The sequence below is a fragment of the Ostrinia nubilalis genome, chromosome 1 (genome assembly GCF_963855985.1).
Source record: "Ostrinia nubilalis chromosome 1, ilOstNubi1.1, whole genome shotgun sequence".
NCBI lineage: Eukaryota > Metazoa > Arthropoda > Insecta > Lepidoptera > Crambidae > Ostrinia > Ostrinia nubilalis.
This window is the reverse complement of record NC_087088.1, coordinates 13,616,519-13,639,685: the sequence shown is the minus strand read 5'-3', so window position 1 is coordinate 13,639,685 and position 23,167 is coordinate 13,616,519. Positions and strand designations below refer to the sequence as shown.

The 23,167-nt window shown below is 36.0% G+C and overlaps 1 protein-coding gene across 1 annotated transcript; it reads right to left on the bottom strand.

The window, feature by feature from the left end:
• Positions 1-16,391: 16,391 nt before the first annotated feature.
• Positions 16,392-22,255, bottom strand: LOC135073301 (electron transfer flavoprotein subunit alpha, mitochondrial). The gene is made up of 7 exons (XM_063967421.1): positions 22,104-22,255; positions 21,855-21,995; positions 21,416-21,680; positions 20,993-21,208; positions 20,449-20,600; positions 19,799-19,909; positions 16,392-16,591 (listed from the first exon to the last, which is right to left on the bottom strand). Exons 1-7 carry the CDS (start codon positions 22,143-22,145, stop codon positions 16,526-16,528), a joined length of 993 nt encoding a protein of 330 aa, XP_063823491.1. The 5' UTR covers positions 22,146-22,255; the 3' UTR covers positions 16,392-16,525.
• Positions 22,256-23,167: the final 912 nt, after the last annotated feature.

Genomic DNA, 23,167 nt, shown 5'->3' with positions numbered 1-23,167 from the left:
TTTTCAGGAATCATGTCTTGCTGAAGATTCTTGAAAATGATATAAGAATCGAAATAACAATAACTTTATACTCTTTTATTTAAGTTGATCTCATACAAAATATTTCATTGAAACACGCGCTACAAATAGTTTATTATTTGTTTCTTGAAACTTCTTTGTTCACGATACACTAGCGTGTATGGTCGTAATGAAAGTCATTACCCCGTGTAGTCTACATCGGTTCATAAATCGGAGCCGTCGCACCGTACCGTGCATCAAAGTTAATGTTAGTTTTCCCTTAACAGCGCCTGAGCAAACGAAGCCAAAGTCACGTCAAATTCACGCAATCTCGATCGTACTACAACCACCTACACATTTAAACTCACGTGCTTCAGAAAATTTGAAGTTGGCAAACTTCCATCGAACGCTTTATCCATCACAAACTATAAACTTTTAAACCGACTCGGTAATGGATATCCAAACAAGTGACAGTCGCTTTGCTTAGCGTTCCGTAAGTGATTTCATAGTGCAAGTTTGAGGAAACGGAAGCGCCACGTTCTGCTGGTAATGAATTTGCGAGGGCGGGCGCCGCCCCAGGAAAATAAATTGCCCCGTAGTTTCTGTTTTGTTTTGCAAAACAATAGTTTGACTTGAGTAAGTAATGGGTTAGTGGGTAAGGCACGGCACTTCTTGCACGATTTCTTATTGCATTTTTTCCACAATCTAACCTTACAATCTATGTTTGCTAGAAATAGCACTAAAAGGTTTTCTTTGTATTATTTGAACATTTTTAACCTTTGTTGAAAATAGATTTCATTTTGTAACTTTTCTTTTAGGCGATAAGAAAAACGCCACAACCTTTTACGAAAACCTTTCAGTGAAAAGTAATTACTTTTAACTGTTTTATTTCATTTGCTCTAAAAGCAAGATTATTACGAAAAACAATAACAGATATAATGATGTATGATGATCTATTTGAAATTCTGAACCGATCCAAAATCAATTTAATAATTCTGCGAGTCATGTACACTCACGTGGACTACAAATCAATCAATCAGCAAAAAACCTGCGATTTATTAGCACAGTAAACAAAGAGCCGCCAGAGTGGCGTCCGTTATGCGGCAATCGTACCAAATTCAATTAGAAGCGGCGCGGGCGCAGCGCGGGGACCACAAAAACACCAAACACCGCGCCCGTGAATAACAATTATTCCGTTGATTACCGCACTGGCCGCGTCTAATAATTCACTCTATACTCTAAACTCTGTAATTACGCGAATGGAAACGTCGGCTTACCGTTTGAGATAAAAATCGGACGAACCACGGACAGCTCGCGTTCCCGCGCTGCCCTCAATAATTGCAGCCTTTCATACAAACAACATAAACATTTATTTTTGTATAATCAAACGCTTGTATCGCCAGCTCTATACATGCAAATGTTATGATGCTCTAGTTGGTAATTGAAAAATAATTCTAGACTATTCGGACGCGCTTACTTACCCAAGTAAAAGATTATGAAAACTTTAGTGCCCATAAATTCAGGAACACTGATTTTCAAAGCCATAATTGTACGATAATATCTAGGTAATAAGTAATTCGAGTAAAACCTACAATTTCAAATTAAACAGAACCTTACGATTTTTATACAGCTATTTTTATATTTTAAATAACCCCAAAGATTAGCCATGCGTGATTGTAAGGTACACGCAGCATCGTTTTGAATATTCTCTCTATGCACAACCTATCATAATAAACCAGTAATTCGTGTTTAATCTTTGCTTTTCATTTTTGTGACCTTCCTTTGTTTACAAAAGCCATTAGAAAGAATAAAGATAGGTTGTTTCCGAGAAGCGACGCGGCACTGTCGCCCAAATTACAGGGCCCGGTAACTACCACACTTGGCCCAATTTCACGGGCCGGGTTGGCCCAAACATTCCAATTAGATTGTATAATGACCCCAATAGAATCGGTATTAGTAAGCTTTATGTTGGTTGTGGTTCGATACACAAAATTGGAAACAAGAGGAGTGTTTTATTTTTATATTTTGGGATTCCATAGAGTAGAGCATTTATGTCGAATTTAATCTGATAAGTATTGATTTCTGACCCGAATAGGCATTTTTAAAAGGGATTTTCGTCTATACTAAAATTTATACATACCTAGATCCCCATAAAAGAGGGGACATTGGCCCCTGTTTATGAAAATCACAATATCAGGTACCTAATACACGTCATTCAAAATAGCATCCATCAATTACTAAAGTAATAAGAACTTATGTAAAAAATCGTCGTATATCTTTTAACGTCAAAACTATTCAGCTACCATGGTGGCAGTGAACCCTCATAAGCGTCCGTCAATACAAATAGCGGTTTAGCTTCCCATACAATATCTCGTGATAAAGAAACTAACAAACGATCAAATATCCGAACGCATTTATTATAATTAGTTACGATATTAACCTCATTACAAATTACGCGTACGAAGAAGGCGGAAAGCAGTTTCACCGACGTGTGAGCAGTGACGCTGATGGATGCTTGGTAACGAAGCCGAGTGATAAATTAACATCATTTTAATGCTGCTACTATTTGGAATGTACAAAAATCCTATTAGTCGGCCGAGTGAGTACAGCGTTAGGCGGTACAATATCCACCTTCAAAACAGACAAGGCTCCCAATAATTACCGTTTATTACAGGGTGAAATAAAGAGCATTCCAAACAGAGCGGCGGGCGCACGTTCGGTAGTGCGTGTCATAGGTCGTGTCTAAACCCATCAATCTCAGCTCCATTTAATTTAAGAATAGACTCTCGTTGGTCCGACCAGCCGCGTGAAACAAAACGCACGCGAGTCCACAATGAGCGGTGAACGATGCCTCGCAAATGGAATACGAACCTACGACGCCATTGTCGATCCACAAAAGAAAGGCAATCATTCGACATGAATAAATATCTTTGAATAATGGCCCCACTGACTATAATGAAATCTTTTATGTATCGGTATTATTGCGTATAAATCGCTTTATACGCGGCTTCACGTTCCAGCGAGCGTTTTTTAGGGTTGCGTACACAAAGGGTTGCGTAAACCGCGGTACCATACTTATGTATATACTTACCTGTTTGTCTGCCTCGTTAATAGACAGTTGAAATTTTAACAGAATAGTGTATTTTAAACAACAACAAATAAATAACAAAAATTAAATAAAGCTAAAAATACATAACGGAAAAAAAAAGAAAATTGTGATTCCGGTTTATCGATTCGGTTCGATTTACAAAAGTATTTAATAGATAGATACTACATGGTGTTCAATATTTATCGATAGTACAGACAGAACCCTTCATGAGTGAGTCCAACTCACTCTTGCCTGGTTATGTTCGTTCCGCGATTCACGGTGGTTTCAGTGGACCCGGGACCCTGGTTAACTGTCCGTGCCCGGTTCAAACAACCGCTTGCTTTTTACAATTCCACAGTACAGAAAAGTATAGGAGTAGAAAATTAAGTTCTCAACACTGAAATGAATTTAGTTAATGGAGCATGGAAAAATAATCTAGCAGAACGTCTCACTCTGTGAAAATTTGATTTCTCAGCAAAAGAACATAGCGCGCTATGTTTTGTATTGAAGTAAACACGTACTATCAGCAATTGTTTCCTTTTCCACAGTGGAACTAACGATTCGTTATATGTTTACAATTGTGCAAAGCATTACAACCGTTCTATTAGTTAAAGCGCTAATTTTGAGGCTAACCAATATTTCAACAGATGTAGATTATAGTTTTCGTAATAACTTCATAAAGTTAACGTCAACTGGGCGTGTTTTCCATTTTAATACAACAATTACTATGTGGGTAAGCCATAAAAGTTACGCCATTTTATTATAGTTGCTATATAAACACAATTCATAATATCTACTTGTCTAAGTTTTTAATTAATCTTGTGTATTTTTGAAACAAAAGTTAATTAGATACTTGCTGATGAACAATAGTGCCTTTAGTCCCCGATTCCCATGTCACACCGGTAATTATTAAAGACTAAGTACAATATTTTGATCGTTATTCTCATATAATACCCGTTTACTTTATCTTCAGAGCCTATATAAGCACTTTGATTATATTAAGTGAATTTATCACAAAGCATACGAGAAATCACGTCAATTGCACTAAAAACTCGAAATAAATAAATATAGAGTCGACTTCGTATTCGTAAATCGTAAACGTTGTAACTAAATGCCGTCACAAACCGGCTGGTTGACGAATATAAACCGCCACTGACTCAATTTGTACTATATGGCTAATCCATAGTGATTTAATAATAATGTATGTTTTCGCATTTGCAAGTGCTGAAAGCCATTGACTTGGACGAATTTCGTCCAAGGTCCTTGATCATCATCGGCTTCACTAATGGTACTAATTAAGTACTATTAAAATAACGGGTGGATTAATTTCGAACAATAGAACTTATTCAAATCCTAAATCTTATTTCATAATGGATTCTTGTTTAAAAATTGGGATGAATAGTTTATCCGCTTCAAGTCACGTAAAAAACATCCTCCTCTCCTTGGTAGGTCATTTTCCAGCGGGTTTCCGAATCGAATAGCATTAATTAGAATCTGTGACGGTTCGTCCCGGCCGGAGGGACACGCTCCTACCGATAAATCAATTTAATCTAATTTAATTTAGGCGGCTTCCTCCGACCGGTCACGCAACGTAGACGCAATGTTATTTCAAGCAATCACTTTCAGGAAGACGCATAAATAAGTGGATTACGGTCATGTTATACATCTAGATGTATTTGGAGTATGTATTAAAAAGGTATTCAATCATATTTTCTGTTAAATTTATTGTTTCGGATGTAAAATTCACATGCTAAACGCACGGTTTAGGCTAATCTATGTTACAGATAGGCAGTTCGATATAGTAAATATTGTATTGTTTAATCGGTTTCTGAATAAAAAAAGATAAATCTTACTTATACCTATTATTTAAAAAAGCGCTTTTGAAAACCCATTTAACCATGTGTTTCTGTGAAACAGCAGGCGCTGAAGCATCTGAACGTAGCATTGTGAAAGCGTGAGCGGTGCTAGCACGCTGCGGTAGCAGTCACATCTTCTAAAAATGTCAAGCACGTGAAACTATGCATGTGCCGCCGACGTGCACAGCGACTGGCCTGCCTTCCTTATGACAAAGACTTTCAATAGAGTTGCCTGAAAAAATAAACTCTTGAGTAATTCAAGACGCAACATAAAATTAATTGCGCTACATACTCGTACTTACCTGCCATTCGAATTCTCGCGACCTCATTCGAAAGGTTGAAGTTGACTAACAAAGCTTAAATTGATTTAAAACCAAAATTATTTATTTACAGTTTTGAAATAAAACGGGAAGGAGGTAAACAATACCGAATTATTAACGATAAATATATACTTACTTTTAATTAACTTAACAAAATAATTTATAAATAAATAAGTAATACATTATTTATTTATTTTTAATCAAGCGAGATCATTTTTACTGACGACTTTCTAAATGTAGAGCAAACACTTGAAATGTTTTCTGTTTTAGCAATTATAATGTACACGATGCATAGACTTTTTTGTAAACATTAGGCATTCGACGCACTGCGCATGTATAATTTATTCAAATGGCCACTAGAACCACATTTATTACTTAGTACCGCATTGAGTACGTAACTAGGTAAGCAATTAAGTTGGGTCAACATTGCTATTGCTGATTGCCTACAAGTCCATTACTTTATTTATTAATCCGCCTGCAATTAAATACAAAGCTGTTAAGCCACTTCGCAAAACATTATCGTAGCCTTTAAGCGGTTGCTACACCCATTTATGTACAAACTGGGCCATTCTTTTAATTGATTATACCGACAAATCTGCATCATTCAGTCAGTAATGAATTGCTAGCTGAGATTATTTGCCAAATAAATGGGTGCTTGCTCGTTCGTAACAAATCGTAAAATTATTATGACAATATTTATTATTTTACTAAATGTAACTGGCCACTTACGAGTCTATTTGCTAATGATCACTTAAAAACTTTATTGAATTCAACGTAAAATAAAGAACTTGTAAAAGTAGTTTTGCTTGTCTTTCTCAAGCCTTTAAGGAGTGGAGGAGTAACAGATCAGATATTTTTGTTAAACACCATGATACATTTCCTTTCTTCCTCGAAATAATAACAGTATTTAGAAGCGAAACAAAATAAAATAAAAAGAAATAAAAATATACCTACTCTACGACATTGCATAGTGAGTTTGCGTAACAATATTTGAATGTATTTCAAATTGCTAGGTAATATAGCGCTGAAGTAGAGGAAGTCGATTGTAATTTTTTCCTCTAATTTCATAGTAGGTTTGATATAATTCAACCACCAGTGTAGACCCTTCTTGAATCCAGGACTTACAGCTTACCTAATGCTTGAGCGATGCTCGATGTAACTTACCCGTGGGTTGAGATTTTGGCTATCAAGCTGTTGATTCTGGCTACACAGGAATTGCAGCAGTGGAAACGAAAAGTGGGAATAGTCCCCCAACACCAGTGCGATGGGAAAAGAAATATTGTTTTGCTAAATTAAATGTAGGAAGCAATTATTCTCAGCAATGAAATCTCGATTCATCGTGTGTGAGAGAGTAGACAATGTTCGGAAAGCTAACTAACAATAATTATGGTAATTAAAAGACACCGCCAGCACATCTTTGTTACAATAACGTTTTTTACTTCGGCGTCTTCACACAGAAAACATCTGAATGTCCAATTCAATTTGTTCTCACCAAATTGAATTTGATGTACGGGAGCCGGCGCATTCTTGGCACACAATATGTATATCAACAATGGCCCGAATACCAACAGTGTTGAGCGGGTTGGAAGTGTGTCCATTGTGGAAGCGGTCACGATACGACATTGTTAGGTAGGTTTAGCTTCTGCATCATAAACTAAAGGTGCGAGTTATTTGACATTTAGAACGTGAAAGTTTATGTAGGGGATGGAAATTCGTTACCTACATCTTCCCGCAAAAACTCCCCTATAGATTTTGATGAAAGTTTGCACTGTTATTTTGGCCTATTTATCAGTACAGTAAATGGGCTACTGTGAGCCGCTTTTTATCGAAATCTAGGTACTGACAAGTCGCGGCCCAAAGCTACATAGTTTCAATTTACACCTACACTTCTTCCACCTTCCACCCACAAACCTAACCTTCAATGGGAATGTCAAAATATTTTAAAGTAAACGAATTTAAATTTGAAATAGGCAATATTTACCTTGTTTGCCAATAATACTATTTATTATACAGCTGAAAATCTCAAAATATTTGGCTCTTCCACAAAGAAAGTTCCTTCGTGACGTCCAATGTACGCGCGCTCGGGATGACCACACAGCGAGCGGCCAGTCACGTTTCCAATGAGATCGGTGCCGCGATGACACCCTTGAAATGTTTTTAATGGCGTGATTTATAGAGCAAATTAAACATTTGACTTGCCGTGAATTCGATGCTGAGTGGATCAGTCACGCACGCAGTAGCTGCGACCGCCGGGGTACAGCCGAGCACTTTAAATTTCCATTCACCGTAAACAAAAAGGAAGTGGCAAAAAACAAAGCTGACTAGCGGAAAGGAAATGCCACGTTATAGAGCACTTAGCTAACCTTCAAATAATTTCACTCCAGTTATTCTCAGATGACTAATTTATTTTCGTAGCGGTTTTTCTTCATTACCGTAGTAGAGAAGCAATCGTAATATATTGCAACAAACTGAATACACGAGTAAATAATGAATGGAAGTAATGCCAACTGGAATCGAAACGCACTTAATTAGATATCGTTTAAAGCCCAATGCAAAGATCCCGATGATTTTTTTCTGTTAATAATTACCATTGTCGGTGTCTATGATATTAATTACCTGTTGATTTATTTTCAGACGGATTTATTACTGAAAATAAAAGGATTGGTAAAAAAACTAGTAACTCTAGAATAAATAAATGAGTGATAATATTAGCATTAAAATCCTAATATAAAAAAAATCCAATATCTAACGTTATTTGAGACCTTTGGTATTACTGATAACACTATTTAATATTTCTCATAGTAATACAATGCACATGTATCTACATACTGTTGAAACATTGTTAAAAACACATAAAATAAAATACGTACCTATTTGAATTCATTCTGGTATTCTTCATTTTATTGTCAGACTAATATTGATACTAGGTATTTATGTTACACTGTTGTCTTCTAAAAACGAAAAGTCGAACTCACCCACTCTCCTTCTGCGTTTGACTGTACCCGCGGTGGCGGCCGCTACCGAACTTTTTGTGCGCGATGCGACGTCGCGACGCGCGTGTCGTATCGTGGAAAACGGTTTCATTCAAATACCCGCTGCCAAACACCGGTTATATTTCACAATAATGTCTTCTCGTGGGTTTTGGTTTTTGCGCTTTTTCAGAATTAAAAAAATATTAAATTAAAAAAATTGTTAGTTTAAAAACATTGTACCTACTACTACTACTTAATAGCGTTTTCAGGACAACAACAACTTTCTAAGTTTTAATTGTATAGTCATCAGACATTGTAGTTGATAGATTTTCGTTGTTAAATGCATATGTTACAACTACATAAATTGTGAGCAATGTTGAGCTTTATGTGCCATTTTCCGTCCATCATAAGACTTAGTAGGTATACCTAGTTTCCGCACTTCCACAGTGACTTACAATGCTAGTTCATGATTAACAATTACATATTATATTAATATACTATCTTTGTATCCATAAAAACAATGTTACACTATCAAAAGACAACGACGGAAAATACAGGCGAAATTTTGGAAAAATCTTAACTTTTCCTGAAAATTTTCACACATTTTCAACCTAAGAACAATTTATTGTTTAAGTTTTTACCAACCTTTCCCTCGAATTTCTCTGTCCACTTGTTTAGCTAAAAATATCACGTCCACGGAGCTATTTAAAATTATAATCGCAATCCCTTGTAAGTGTAATCTCGAGTATTTTTTGTACGGGTAACGAGAATAGCATTTGCCGAGACCAATAATACTGGAAAAACTCCATAAAGTAAGCAGGGTTGCCTTCCATTGATTTATCATAATTGGAAATATCTATTGATATTTCATACAAATCTAGATAAACAGATATCAAACAATAAATGATCGTAGTTGTTACTACGATTGATGAAACGAGTGACATAGAGTTGGTTAATGTATTTATTTATTCATCATAACAATTTAATGCAAGTTAATCCAAAACGCTCAAATGAATCTTGGTAGGTAGAGTCTTTACCTATTATGATCTCATTGAGGAAAAGCTGTTGTTGGCTATTATTGTTGCAAGTAAGTGAATTTCCAGAACGATTTCTTCTCACCAAACATCTGTACCAAAAACTGCTTAAGCACATTAACAAAAACAAGTTGGTAATGGAATAAAAGATAACTATCTGCTCTAACCCTGCTACTATCTTAATCTGCGACCTTAAATGTTTGACACGTGTGAATGCATTATACTCGTATTACAACATACTTTTAACGTAATAATCGAAGTTTTCCGTCTTGAAATTGCCAAGTATCTGTTTTTCCTACTTGGGAGAGGGAAAACGCTCTAATGCCGCTGTTGAATAAGGTCCTGTCACTTGCTAGTGGTTATGAGAGTCCCGCCAACGGGTAAGGCAGGTAAGTGCTGAAACGGTAAGAGGACCATCGCACTTGTTTTGCACTCACCAGGATGGTGCCTCTGTAAAGTAAGGTCCTTTCACTCGCTAGTGGTACCAAATGTTAAGTATAGGCATTGGCAGCCCTGTCAACAAATCTGGCTGCGAATTTCGGCTGAGAAAGCGTCATTACATTCAAAAAACGCATCCGAGTCACGCCCGCGCCGCCACTGGCCCGTGACAATTCCATCAAAGTAGCGGATTTGGAAACCGGAGTAAATGACAGCACTTCCACCCCCATCACTTAGATGGTTGGCAGTCCACAACAGTACGTTTCTCTAGAAACTTTCTGCCCCGTACAACCAAACTGTGGAATGGACTGTCGTCTGCGGTGTTTCCGGACGGATACGACCTGCAAGCTTTCAAGAGGAGAGCGTATCTTACCTTAAAGGCCGGCAACGCACCTGTAACGCCCCTGGGTCTGCGGGTGTCTATGGGCGACGGTAATCACTTACCATCAGGTGATCCGTTTGCTCGTTTGCCTCCTATCACATAAAAAAAAAAAAAAAAAATGCTATTTGTCATATACTTGAGAGTAGTAAATAAGGAAAATTTTGTGGCTTTGTGTTGAAAGCGCAGAAGCCAATGTTGCGACCAACACCCAACCACAATGATACAGAATTTGAGTGTTGCAAGTGCTCCTGAATAGAGACTGTATTGCGAGGCAATACGGAATTTTAGACAATGGTAAACCGCCAGACTGGTAGCTGGGCAATGTAAATAGGGACATAACTTGAATATTTAAGATTGACAGAGAATGCCTTAAAGCATTATGTTTACCTTACGTACTTATTTATGAGGCTTAAGTCTTAATTAAGTCTTTTATGAATTCTTAGGCCATTCAATATCAACACTTCATAAAGGTAAACATCGCAAACACGCGAGTAGAGTAGTTTACACTCAAGTTTGCAACCCTGAAAGAAAACCATGTGCTCCATGGTGCTCGAAAAGCTGAGAAATGTTTTCACTTGTTTTAATTTTTGCCATAATTCTCATAGTAAAAGGTAAATTCATACATATTGGGGTGCGTAGATAAGTGGCGAGGGTTGGGGTGCAAGATTCCTTTCATTGACTTTCTGTTCTATTTCTGAGGAATTGAGACAAATGATAACACTTTAGGTAAATTAATCCATATTTTTGTTAACTTCGACTAGTAACCTGCTGGGCATTAAAGACCAATTTTTTGATCCGCGTTAACACAACTAATAGTCAAAGTTTGAATAGTAATTTTATTCTTCTTTACTGTAAAGTAGACTACCAGTGTCCTTGCCAAATGGCGGGGTATCAGTCGCGTAGTTGTAACGAGCTGGAAGTTCGAGGCTCAATATTTGTTATGGGCGCGCACCGTAAGAGCCCATTTCTACACTATACTAAAGTAATTTTATTCTCCTTCACTGTAAAGTAGACTACCAGTGTCCTTGACAGATGGCGGGGTATCAGTCGCGTAGTTGTCACGAGCAGGAAGGTCGAGGCTCAATATTTGTTATGGGCGCGCACCGCAAGTGCCCATTGTGCGTCGGTCACTCGCCAATAAAACGCGCTCGTTACGTCTCGCAGTCAGCGAGTCGACAACACAGGGTGATGCCAAACTCGATTTTGGAAAAACGCGATGAAAGCAAATCAAAATACCAGTGGTTTCAAGTCTCTTTTTCTCGTGGAGTACCTAGCTATTGTCCGTTGATCATAAATCAAGAAGGATAGTTTATGTATGTGGGTACTGGGTACTGCAAAGTCGATGCGACGGCTTAATAATCATAGAAAGCTTCAAGTGTCTAGAAATTAAGGGAAACCCATTCGTAATTAAATACGAGTTTTTTCGATGTTCTAGTAGGAGTTGCAGAAACTCAAATGATTCGATGTTAGGTAAAACCTTAAAACTTGCACTTTGTTGCTGAAAAACTTGCTAAGTAGGTAACTGTTTAAATATTATGTTCGCTAGCGTTTTTGTTATCCCAGACCTTGCAGTCACTCTCAAAATTACACAAAGTTTAGGTACGTTAAATTCCCCTGAACTACCCCACCGTTACTATTGGGTTTGATTGAGGGTCAGTTTTGAAACCTGTTACGCAGGAAATCCAGTGGTTAAACGAGGGGTGCTCCCTGCATCAGTCGCCCATTAAAATAAGCCTGAGTGATCATTTTTGTAATGAAAACACAACCATTTCATATCACTGCAGTCTCAGCAGTGTACTCATAGTAAATTAACTATATTTTAAGTAGTTTTTGGCAGATCATCACTTTAAACTTAAACCAATCCAAATTTCAATCTGGATTGTCTGTTTCAGTCGTGTCTGCTTCTTTTATCTATAGTATCAGCCTGTAGCTCGGCTTCGATCATTGTTAACTATGCACAGCGCATCACACTGGCTCATCGCCGACATAATACTCAATTTAGCGGAAAGCAGCCGCGTCGCGCAGATTAGTATTATTGGCCGGACCATGATGCTGTCATCATTGTGAGGTGCCGTATTGTAAAAACATATTGTGGACGCTGACTCCTTAATATAAGTACAGTTAGGTAAGTATTCCGCGCCAATAGTATATTATGGTTGTAATCGTACGAAACCGATACTAAACTGTTTCAGGGAGTATTCCCACAACTCGTCCCCACCGCTGCAGCCTGCAACTCCTGTATACCAGTATCAGCTTGACTGTTTCATCTATTTTACTGTGCCATTAAGTAGGTGGGATAGGCTTAACTCAAATAACTAGAGCCATAGAAAGTTCGGAGTCAATGTTAGGGCCTAACAGTTAGGCAACTGTAGAGCTTTGGTAGATTGTTTATGTCGATTGTTGGCGCGGACTATAGGTCATCTAGATTAAAGTTCTGGACCCATTAGGGATAAATGGAGGCTTGACAGCATAAGTAACTTGCGAAACTGTTTTGATAATGGTCTTGTTTTTTAAATGTAATGTATTCGTAAGTAGTTCGATAGCTATTTAGAATGATCTGGGAACCAATTCTTTTTAACTTTTGTGTTTTTCAACTTCTTCAGTGCCAAGTGATATAGGTCCTACCTAGGTTTTCAATAAAGCGCAAATCATTACCTAGTATCATTCAACTCATACTCCTAGGTAACCTAGCTACATACAGATTTTTTTCTACACGCCTAAAAAAATGTTTATACTTGTTACAACTGATTCAAAAAACTTTAACAACTTTCTGACACATTGTGTGGGTCCCCGCGAGTCGCATAAATTAATTGTCGACATCAAAGCCAATTTTCCAGTGATAGCGACCCCAAAAGGTGTTCGCCGCCCGCCCCGGGGTAAACGGCGCTCAATTTAACAATTTCTCTATATTAATTACCAAAACGGCCCCTGATCCGTTGAACATAAATAACAAAAAATGACGCGCATCTAGCATCTACCCCGGCTCGTCACGCGCGTTGCGTCCACCTATTACATTAGCGCGCCCCTCGATGCTCGCCTGGAGTTAAGGGAACCGATTTATCACATTTTAAAACGTAACATCGTATTTCAACTCGTGTAAATCCATATAAACGCTCGAACACCTGCCCCGTGTTTTGTTGAACGCCTTTGTTAGTCAATTGTTGGCCATGGAAATTGAAAAAGTGTTTATCAATGCGCTCGCTTATTTTTTCCGAGATATAAATTAAATTACAATTGAAAAACTTAATGGGCTATCAACGCTTTCACAGAATGGACAGTGCAGTGGAGAGATTACTTTTTGCACGCATTCAGCTATTACCATAGAGATTATTGTTTACGAGTCACGTAGCATTCATCGGTGCACTTTTATGTTATCGAACAGGTAGGTACGTACTTATTTACTCGATTATAAGGAGTATTGAGGTTTGCCGCCATTAAATAGAATCTTACAACTTCGAAAGCAATTAGGTACTTAAGCTTTAATGCGGCTGATTTACTAAGTGCCTAAGGTCTAAGTAGGTAATGATGCAAATAAACCAAATTTTCATTGCAATTGCAGTCGAGACCAAAGATGATGATTTAAAAATGAATAGTTCAAAGCACTTATGTACGTACCTACTTAAGTCTTTGTCACTAATTGATAACCTTAAGTACAATTGCCCAATCGATCCTACATGAACAATTTTGGAAATTAGGACAAAGTGATGTGGCCTTTTTCATCACAAAATGAATATAGGAACAGGGTTCAAGTTGTCTTGTTAACAGTACATTCATAAGAAGTCAATAACAATTTAGTTAATAGTTAGGCTGGGTTGCACCATCTTATTTTAACTTTGACAAATGTCGAAAGTCCGTCAAAATCCATACAAAAAACAACGGTTGTCGATAAAGTTAGTGTTAAAGGTGGTGCAAATCAGCCTTAGTTAGTACCTAATATTATGTTAAATTAAATAGTTAACGATTCAATTTCGTTCAAAACTAAACGGGTAAAACCTGCGAACAAACAGATAAGATTAGCATCGCAGATGCTTCATCGATTAATCCAGTTACTCGATTTAGAAGTTCATTCAACTACCGCAACGAAAACTAACAAAAAATTAAGTTGTTTCTGCTAACATTGGGGATTGACTACAAAAAACGCCTGCTTCTTGTCAGTTAAAACTAATTCTACAATTCTAAATAAAAATGGAGATCGATAGGATTTTTTCCTTGTTATTAAATAACAATTCAATCTTTTAAAAATACTTGGCTTTTAAAAATGCAATAACTGTTTGTCACAAATAGACGCTTTGTTAGGAAAGCACTAAACATTATTCCCTCTTCAATAAATGCAGTTTATTAAATGTTAACATTGTCTAATAGGTACTTAATTATTTATATAGTCCCAGTTAATAAGGTACCTAAGTCGATAACTCTTCATAAATAGGTATTGTTTTCAAAATTATTTCCTCAAAAAAATATGAAATATTACAATGTTGTTTTCAACGAAATTATTGAGTAGCACAACTTTTGCGTTGGTAAATTACCTCAATACCTACGTGCTTATCGTATGTAAGAGAAAAGTATTTTTGTATAATTATTATTTTACTATTTCGTTGGTTCACTTTTAATTAATCGAAATCAAAAAATGTAATCATCTGAAAAACAGTTAATCTTTATATTGCACACTCAACAATGTTTACAAATGTAGATCAATTAGCGTTGACCTTCCCAAAACGCATCCGAAACAGTCGAGTTATTTTAGTTTTAGTTCCGCAAAGTGCCGTGTCGCGCCAGTGTCGCTGGTTCCGCCGGGCGTGGTAGTAGGGCGGGGCTTGCGACCGCCCGCCCTCCTCGGAGGCTCGATAACGAGAATGCGGCAACCGCATCTTTACTGTCGTTACCAATGTGATTGACTGCGCTTACCGCCTGTTAGTTTTATACCTAACTACTTAAACTTCAATATAAATAAATGTGCGGCTTAAATCATCCGCGCGGGTTTACGCATTTATTAATTTCGCTTATTTTTACTTGGAATGTCCTGCGTGAAATACTAAAATTTAAAAGCATTTCTACAAAGGGAGATTTTAACCAAAAAGGGAAATTTTATTCTTTATTTTTATGAAACTTGTATGAAATATTTTTTTGGAAAATACTTGTAAAAAATATTCAAAATATACTTTTATTATACCTACTTACTACCTCAATCAAATGATATTAACTGATAGGTATTTATCATTTGTATCTGAGGATAAGCCAAAAGGAAATCTTTTATACCTCTAGCGCCATCTCGTGAACACCGCAAAAATTAGTGGACACGAACACAAAACTGTTTTCGTTTGTCTTGCTCTTAAAATAAATAAATAAAAGATTTATTCTCTACAGCCTTTTTCAATTATTAATGTAAAAAGTAATGCAATTAAATTATTAAGTAAGCTTTCGCGCGGTTTCGCCGGCGTGAATTTCGGTAAGTTGCAGTGTAGGTTACTCAGGATTACTTAATATAGCATTTTAATAGTTTTTGAGTTTATTCTTTATAAACGTACAACAATACAAATCTTTCCTCTTTATATTATTGGTACGAGGGTTTATTATTAGGTCTTTACATATGAAATTAGCGTTCTGTATGGAGAATTTGACGAAAATTCATATTTCCATACATTTCCATTCCATCAACATTTTTGCGATTTCAAATTCAAATTCTATGAAATTTTGTAGGTACCTAGATTGAAACAACATTCAGGGAAAACATTAGGATTTTTTTTAATTTGGTATCTGTAAAAATAGTTAGGACGAGCTGTTTGTCTGAAAAAACTTATACGAAAAAGTTAAAGTCCTTGAAATTAAATTTCAAATAAAAAAGGAAGATGATCATAGCTATAATATGAAAGAATTTTTAAACTAATTCATATTGAAGAAAAAAACGCTTATTTCATAGGTCAAGACCTAATATTATTCCACCTTTGAAGTCAACCTAGAATACCTAGATGAAATACGGGCCCTAAAAAGTTTTTAGATATCTCCATTTGCTTCTGCTTCGACATCACGCCTGTACGAGTACCTACACACATTTTTTTTCACATAAACATAACATAAAATACTACTGTTTTTAATAAGACTCGTATCTTATCTTACACGAACAAGAGATTGAATAAAGTTTTAGTTTTTAGGACATTTAATTTTTTTAAGAACACCTAGTTGTAATTTGTTACTTTATTACCTTTATTATTTTAAAGGATATTTCGTTGTAAACATTCCATTATTTTCCATTCCATATTTTATTGGGAACAAAATTTAATTAGTTATACCAAATAAAAAAATTCCGTAACATTATTTATACATTTATTTAATATCTTTCCAAAATACTCCATCAACAGTTGTATAATATCAAAAGACAATATAAACAAGTAGATGAGATAGCTACGTAAAGTTGTTGATTTATACTAATTGTTGTGCTCTTCACAGCTTGGACGTGAGCTCGGGGACTGCCTTGAACAAGTCGGCGACAAGACCGTAGTCCGAGACCTGGGAACAAAATAATAATAATAGGAAAACCTTTATTTCAAAACAGGTTTAACATTTATAGAAAGGGATGTTAAAGAAGAGGAGATCAAAGGAGACTATGCGACTTTGTCCACCCCGTATTAAAGTTCGAAATAACAAAATAACATTTGAAACTCGATTCAATTGACCCAATCCAGTCCTGTATCTAAATATTAGAATTCAATTAATTAAAAGCCTCAATCAATAAAATCAAATGCTTGAAAATAAATCGAGATTTAATTTTGAGCTTTGTTCTGTATTAAAGACTCAAAACCAAAAACACTTATTTTATTTCCTAGATGATCTAAAAGGCAACGTCACATTCAAATTAAATAAATTACGAACTTAGTAAGTGATACTTATTTAATTACATCATGATGCTAATTACATATTATGGTACTTAGACTATTTACCTAGGCGGTAAGTAGGTAGGTATATTGCATAGTTTCCATATCGCTAATGTAAGCAAATAATCATGGGTTTCCCATGCAATAATATGCATTAAGTATTCGTCCCATTTAGATTTTATTTTAATCTTGCGCAATAATATAGCTCATTGTCATTTACTGGATTCCATTTAACCCTGTATGAAAATTTGGAAATATGTATTTACTTTTATTTTTATTTATTTATGGTCAGCTTACACGACATACACAATCACATGGCCTTAATTAAAAGCTGCCACAGCTGACATGTGCACAGATATCGTGACGAGTAACCACAAATAGTTGTTTAAAAAAATACATTTAAACGTAAGACTTTTTAAATGATTGAAACATTTCGAAACGATAATCCCGATTAAGTTGTGTATATCTAAAAGCTGTGGAGACTACTCCACAATCAAATGCAAGGAGACAAGATGGCTATTCTAGGCCTCAGTTTTTATTTTTATTTTATTTGTTTAACAATGTTTCAACAGCATTCAATGGTACATAAATGTGCAGCAAATTTAAATAATAATTTTGTAAATATTTGAGTAAAAAATCTTGCACAAATAACAAATTCGCGCTATTTGTTATTTGTGAAGATCTTACCATGTAGAGAAGACTACAATAAAATACAACGAACAAATATATTTACGTTCTTTTGACGATCAAAGTTCAAATCCATACCTAGACAATATACAATACACTCAAGCTAGAATGTAAAATTGGTAGATGTTAGAATTTCGATGTCAATATGCGGAATTCAAGGTTGCATGAGATTATATTTTAATAAATTTCCACAACACAACTATTAGTACATGTGCATCAATAATGTCAATCATTTCTAGTGTTAATTCTGCACTGGTAATTAACGGATTTAAACCGATAACGGAATTAAACCGTAATGTGTCTGTAACAAGACGTCAGCTCAGATAGATCGGGTGGCGGCGTTTTTGGCACTTCAAAGGAAAGAATTTAGCACGATAGTAATTGCCTATTGTGATCATACTACCGTTTTAGCGTGCATCACGAACACGCGAGCACGCAAAGTTGTAAAAATAAACAACAACAATACATAATGCAGTAGTCAAATAAACTAATCATTGGATTTTCGAAAGCAAAGCAAAGCAAAGCGAATCATATGCGAATGATAAAAAACAGATAAGTGATTTAACAACAGCGTAAGGCAAGGGATGGTAAGGGGACGGACTTAACGCAAAAATGTCAGCCAAATATCAGCGAAATAAGTCATGTTTCGACATACATGACGTAACTTTTATCTAAAACACAAGTTGGGGGTATGTAGGTAGGTACCCACATAACATTATCGACATTTACCTCTGACTCTGCAATAGCAAACTACATTTTTGTAATTGATAAAAAAATAAGATATTTTAGTATGTGTTTTTATTTTGCCAAAGTTAACTTTTACTCTTCTTAGGCTGAGTTGCACCGCCTAACTTTGACCGTAAGTTCAACGATAACCGGTGTTTTTTGTATGGAGTATGACAGATTTTTGACGTTTGTCAAAGTTAAAGTAATATGGTGCAACCCAGCCAAAATCAAATAATTCAGGAATCAGTTAATTGAATAGGAAATCTTTAACTTTCTAACTTCAAACATTTCGTTCCAATCATTCATTCACTCATTACGCTTACGCAAGTTAATTAGCAAACAAAACAACTGAACTGACTATATCTTGGCAGATAAGCAGCCTTGAACCTTGTTGACTGTTGATAAGTGGTTTCTAACGAAGATTCCACGTTTTCATATTCAATGATAAATTTTATTAATGGTAATACATAGGTAATTTGACCGAAATTTGTCATAACATTTCTAAAAGTGATAATTTTAGCTATGTAGAATAGAAGAAACTGATTATTCAAAATACTAAGTGGTATACCTACAAATCATGTAAATTCGAAGCGAACACTTTATGTATCAATCAGTTAACACAAAATCAGGCTCATAATCTTTCGACACTAAAAATCACGTAATCCCGACTGTCTTTTACATCCATCTTTAACCGGGCGTGTTCAACATTAGTGACGTCAAGAGCAGTCATTATGGTATTAAATATTGCATCATATTGTTTTTATCAGAAACAAACTGGGATTTGGGAATCCATTTTAATTTCAACTAATGCAAAGCAAAAATATTTAGTAGTCTAGTATCTGGTACTGAAAATTGTTTAATTAATTACCTGTAACCTATTTCTTTCTTCATTTTGTATGCTATTATATTTACAGTACAGCTGAGCAAGTATGAGCAATTTTAGTAAAATCCGCTCACAATCGTGACTATTGCTAAATTACGGTTCAAAATATAAAATAACTATTTTTTACATTAAGTCCAGCATGTAAAACATAGACAATTTTTCGAATCGCGGAAATACATTATTGCCAATAGGAATTGCAGGATGTGATAGCTCACATGTAACTTTCGACTTATTTTAGAATAGAATAGAAAAGAAATTTTTTTTATTTGCAAGAAAGGTATACAAGCAGGCAAGACATAGATTAAAACAGAAAAAAATAAACAAGTGGACAATTAACTGCTTGTGCCCCTCTGACAAAAAGGCACCCACTCAGCGTACATCAACAAGACCGCCAGGGCTTGTCTCGAAACTGATTTTCAGCGGGGGCCCTCCCTCTGTTGTCACGGCGTACCCCTGCTGACGGAGATGCAAGAGGAGAAAGGAGTCCACAAGTCCGGCAGCAGGGAGAACGCAGCAGGGGGGCGCAATTTTATGACAGTTATTTACCTGGAAGATAGGTGCTTCAGGGTCCTTGTTGATGGCTACGATGGTCTTGGAGTCCTTCATGCCAGCGAGATGCTGAATAGCACCACTGATACCGACGGCGATGTATAGATCCTGTAAGAATGTCAAAGCTGGTCCATCAGTAAATACTATTAATAGACGCATAAACTGCACCAAAAATACAGGTCAAAAAGAAATACTGTTAATTTCGATTTTTATTTGCTTTGCAATTGATAAATAGTGGAAAAAATATTGACGTCACGGCTTGTATTCCCATATAAAAAACCTGTAAAATACCGTTTTGACAGCTGATAAAAAGTACGTCACTCGGGCAGTGGTCAAGTTCCGATAGATACCAGATATAACGTGAATTTGGCGGAATTCATTGGTCATTTTCGGGTGGGTCGTAATATCCCAGACCTGGCCATAAACAAAATAAGAAGAAGAAGAGCACAAGCAAAGCTATTCATAGTCTACCGAGTGCATTGAGAAAAGAAAAAAGCTGGTTTTACTCATAGGCCTGACAATAAGTGTTTTTTTTATGTGACAGGAGGGAAACGAGCAGACGGATCAGTGCTCTTCCAATCTTATAGATATTAATGTTTTATTTTTATTTAGATACTAAATAAACATTCTTTCTTTCTTTTACTTACAGGTGCCACGATCTTTCCAGTCTGCCCGATCTGGAGGTCGTTGGGCACGAAACCTGCGTCGACGGCCGCGCGGGAGGCGCCGACGGCCGCGTTCAACTTGTCGGCTAGGTCGTACAACAGCTTGAAGTTGTCGCCCGACTTCAGGCCGCGACCTGTGGTAGATTTACGAGATTTTGATTGCCAAAAACAAATGAAATTTAAAAAGTAGAAGTGATAATGAAAGTAGATGTCAATGACCTTAGAATTCTTATAAGCAATACTTATGGTTATCTATTATCATCACACTTTATTAGACCATAACATCTGCAACTAAATGCCTTCAAAATCATGTTGGTCATTTGAGTTAATAACTTTAGTTCAGCAATGAGTTTTTAAATTAATTTAGACACCAAACATTTAAGTATTCTTTCTTTTCTTTTTAGTAAGAGTAGCTTGTTTAGTCAAGCATAATCAGAAACATAATAAAAAATATCAAAACTACCAGCAAATTGTTTCTATATTTTGATTTTTTTTTTGTTATAATGTAAAGTAATGGAATGCTTACCACCAGACACAATGTTCTTAGCACTTGTGAGTTCAGGCCTGTCGGACTTGGTGAGCTCCTGTGACACAAACTCAGTGAGGTCAGTCTTGTAGTCACCTTCAGGGGCCTTCTCTACAGCGGCGGAGCCACCGTCTAACGCATCAGGGGCGAAGGCAGTCCCTCGGACTGTGATCACCTTGATAGCATCCTTGGCTTCTAATGTCAGGATTGCGTTACCTAAAAAAATATTAATGATGGTAAATGTTCTTTTTCCAGTTGTAACCTTACAAAACTAGTCTTGAGTTTGTTTGGAAAAATAGTGCTATTTTTATTTATTTAAAATCTTTATTGTGTATTTTTGCTAACTTATTTGTCTTTCACAAGGCACTAGAAATTCTGATGATGTATATTGGCCTGTTAACATACACATTGAATAAATTTTACCTGCATAAATAGTTCTCACAAATGTATTGGCATCCTTAACACCAATGATGTCAGTGATTGGTGAGACATCAAGCTTGGCAGCCACTCTTGGCAGGAGGGCCTTTCCGAAAGCAGTGGCGGGGGCCAAGATGTGAGTGTAGTTGAACTGTTTCTGAGTCGCCAAGATCAGAGGGGTCAAAGATTCTGCTGTGAAACCCTTGAAGGCTTCATTTTCAGCCACAAGGACTTTGGATACACCACCGGCTTTGGCAATTTTCTCTGCTGCCTGTATAAAAAAAAACAACCTTAAAGCAGAATATGGTAAACTAACCATATTATTTTGAACTTTATTGCCTTAAGTTAAGGTTCAAAAACAATTGAAAAATAAAAATTAATACTAGCGGATTAAGAATAATCATACTGAACAAATATTTAGAATATCAAGTGAATTTCTACTTACAGGGCCACATTTGGTACCAGCTACCAGAACAGATATATCACCACCAATTTTCTTGGCAGCACTCAAAGTGTTCTGTGTAACAGCCGAAAGTGTCTCATTATTGTGTTCAGCTATAACCAAAGTGCTCTGCAGACGGCGCAGCTGAAATAACAAAAATAATAATTATTATCAGACTGGAATCAGGATACATAGGGTTATATTCGTAATGTTTGTAAGCATTCCCAATTAACAAAATGGTTAATTAATTACCTGACTTGATAAAAACAACTGCCTGCTCGACTGAGAAAACATTTTGTGTGAAAAGGTCCAAATATAAGTTATTTCAATCGGGAATTATCTTTTCAAAAAGGTTACAAAGTCCAATTTGTCCAAAGACACACATACACATTCATCACACAAACGTCAATGTCAAAAACTTACAATAGAGATGTTCATTCGATAAATTCACTTTTCTTTCACCACTTCACATCACTTTTTTTTCAAATTCAAATTATTTATTGCTTACTATTTGACAATTTTTTACTTTTTGTTGGCATTTTCTGGGTATTTTAATATCGCCTGTTATTTAGCATTATTACTGTTTTTATTTTATCACGATATAGTACCTCTTAGTTTAAAAGTTATTACGTTCTCTTTACAATAAGTAATTAAAAGAAAAAAAATCTCAAGATATTTTTTGACCTTTTTTATCCATAAAAATAGGCCTATTCACTTAATTCACCTATTTTCATATATGCACTTTAACTTTATCAACAAGACACACTGTATATTCTGGAAGTTTGTAAAGGACGAGACAAGTCTTGTTGTCATCAACTCCTAGATAGACTCGAATTTTGCGTTTCAGTAGTTGCATAATCTTGTTAATCAATTAGAAGAATTAAGCACAAACAAAAAAAAATCACCGGATTGGAATGAAGGAATTGTCTCGTTTTGCCATTCGTCTAGTGGAGAATGGAACTTTACCAAGTAAAATTATGTGAGTTTCATCATGAGTTCTTCTTAGTTTTGTTCACCCCTTTATCACCACCTTTATCACAATCGGCGTTTATCACCACCGCTTCCACCATGCACATCCCTACGGGGTAAAAATGACAATGACATTATGACATTGCCTTTTATTTACTTTTCCATATTTTACCGTCTCTCTTGGTTTTTTGTAATTAATTAAATATCGGGTACAAAATTAAAGCCTTTAATCATTTATTTTTAAAATATATTACAAAAAAGTAGACCAAGTGGGTAATTTGCTCATTGCTTGTAAGGTTTTGTACTAAAAAGTCAACGTCAGTTAAATGTCACTGAAGTGACTGGAA

Bases quoted from the DNA above. Each gene is read 5' to 3' on its own strand.
- LOC135073301 (XM_063967421.1), bottom strand. From the start codon at position 22,145: ATGTTTTCTCAGTCGAGCAGGCAGTTGTTTTTATCAAGTCAG. The intron at 21,209-21,415 runs GTAAAATTTATT...ATATTTTTTTAG, and splicing joins TGTGAGAACTATTTATGCAG to GTAACGCAATCCTGACATTA. The intron at 20,601-20,992 runs GTAAGCATTCCA...AATCTACCACAG, and splicing joins TAAGAACATTGTGTCTGGTG to GTCGCGGCCTGAAGTCGGGC.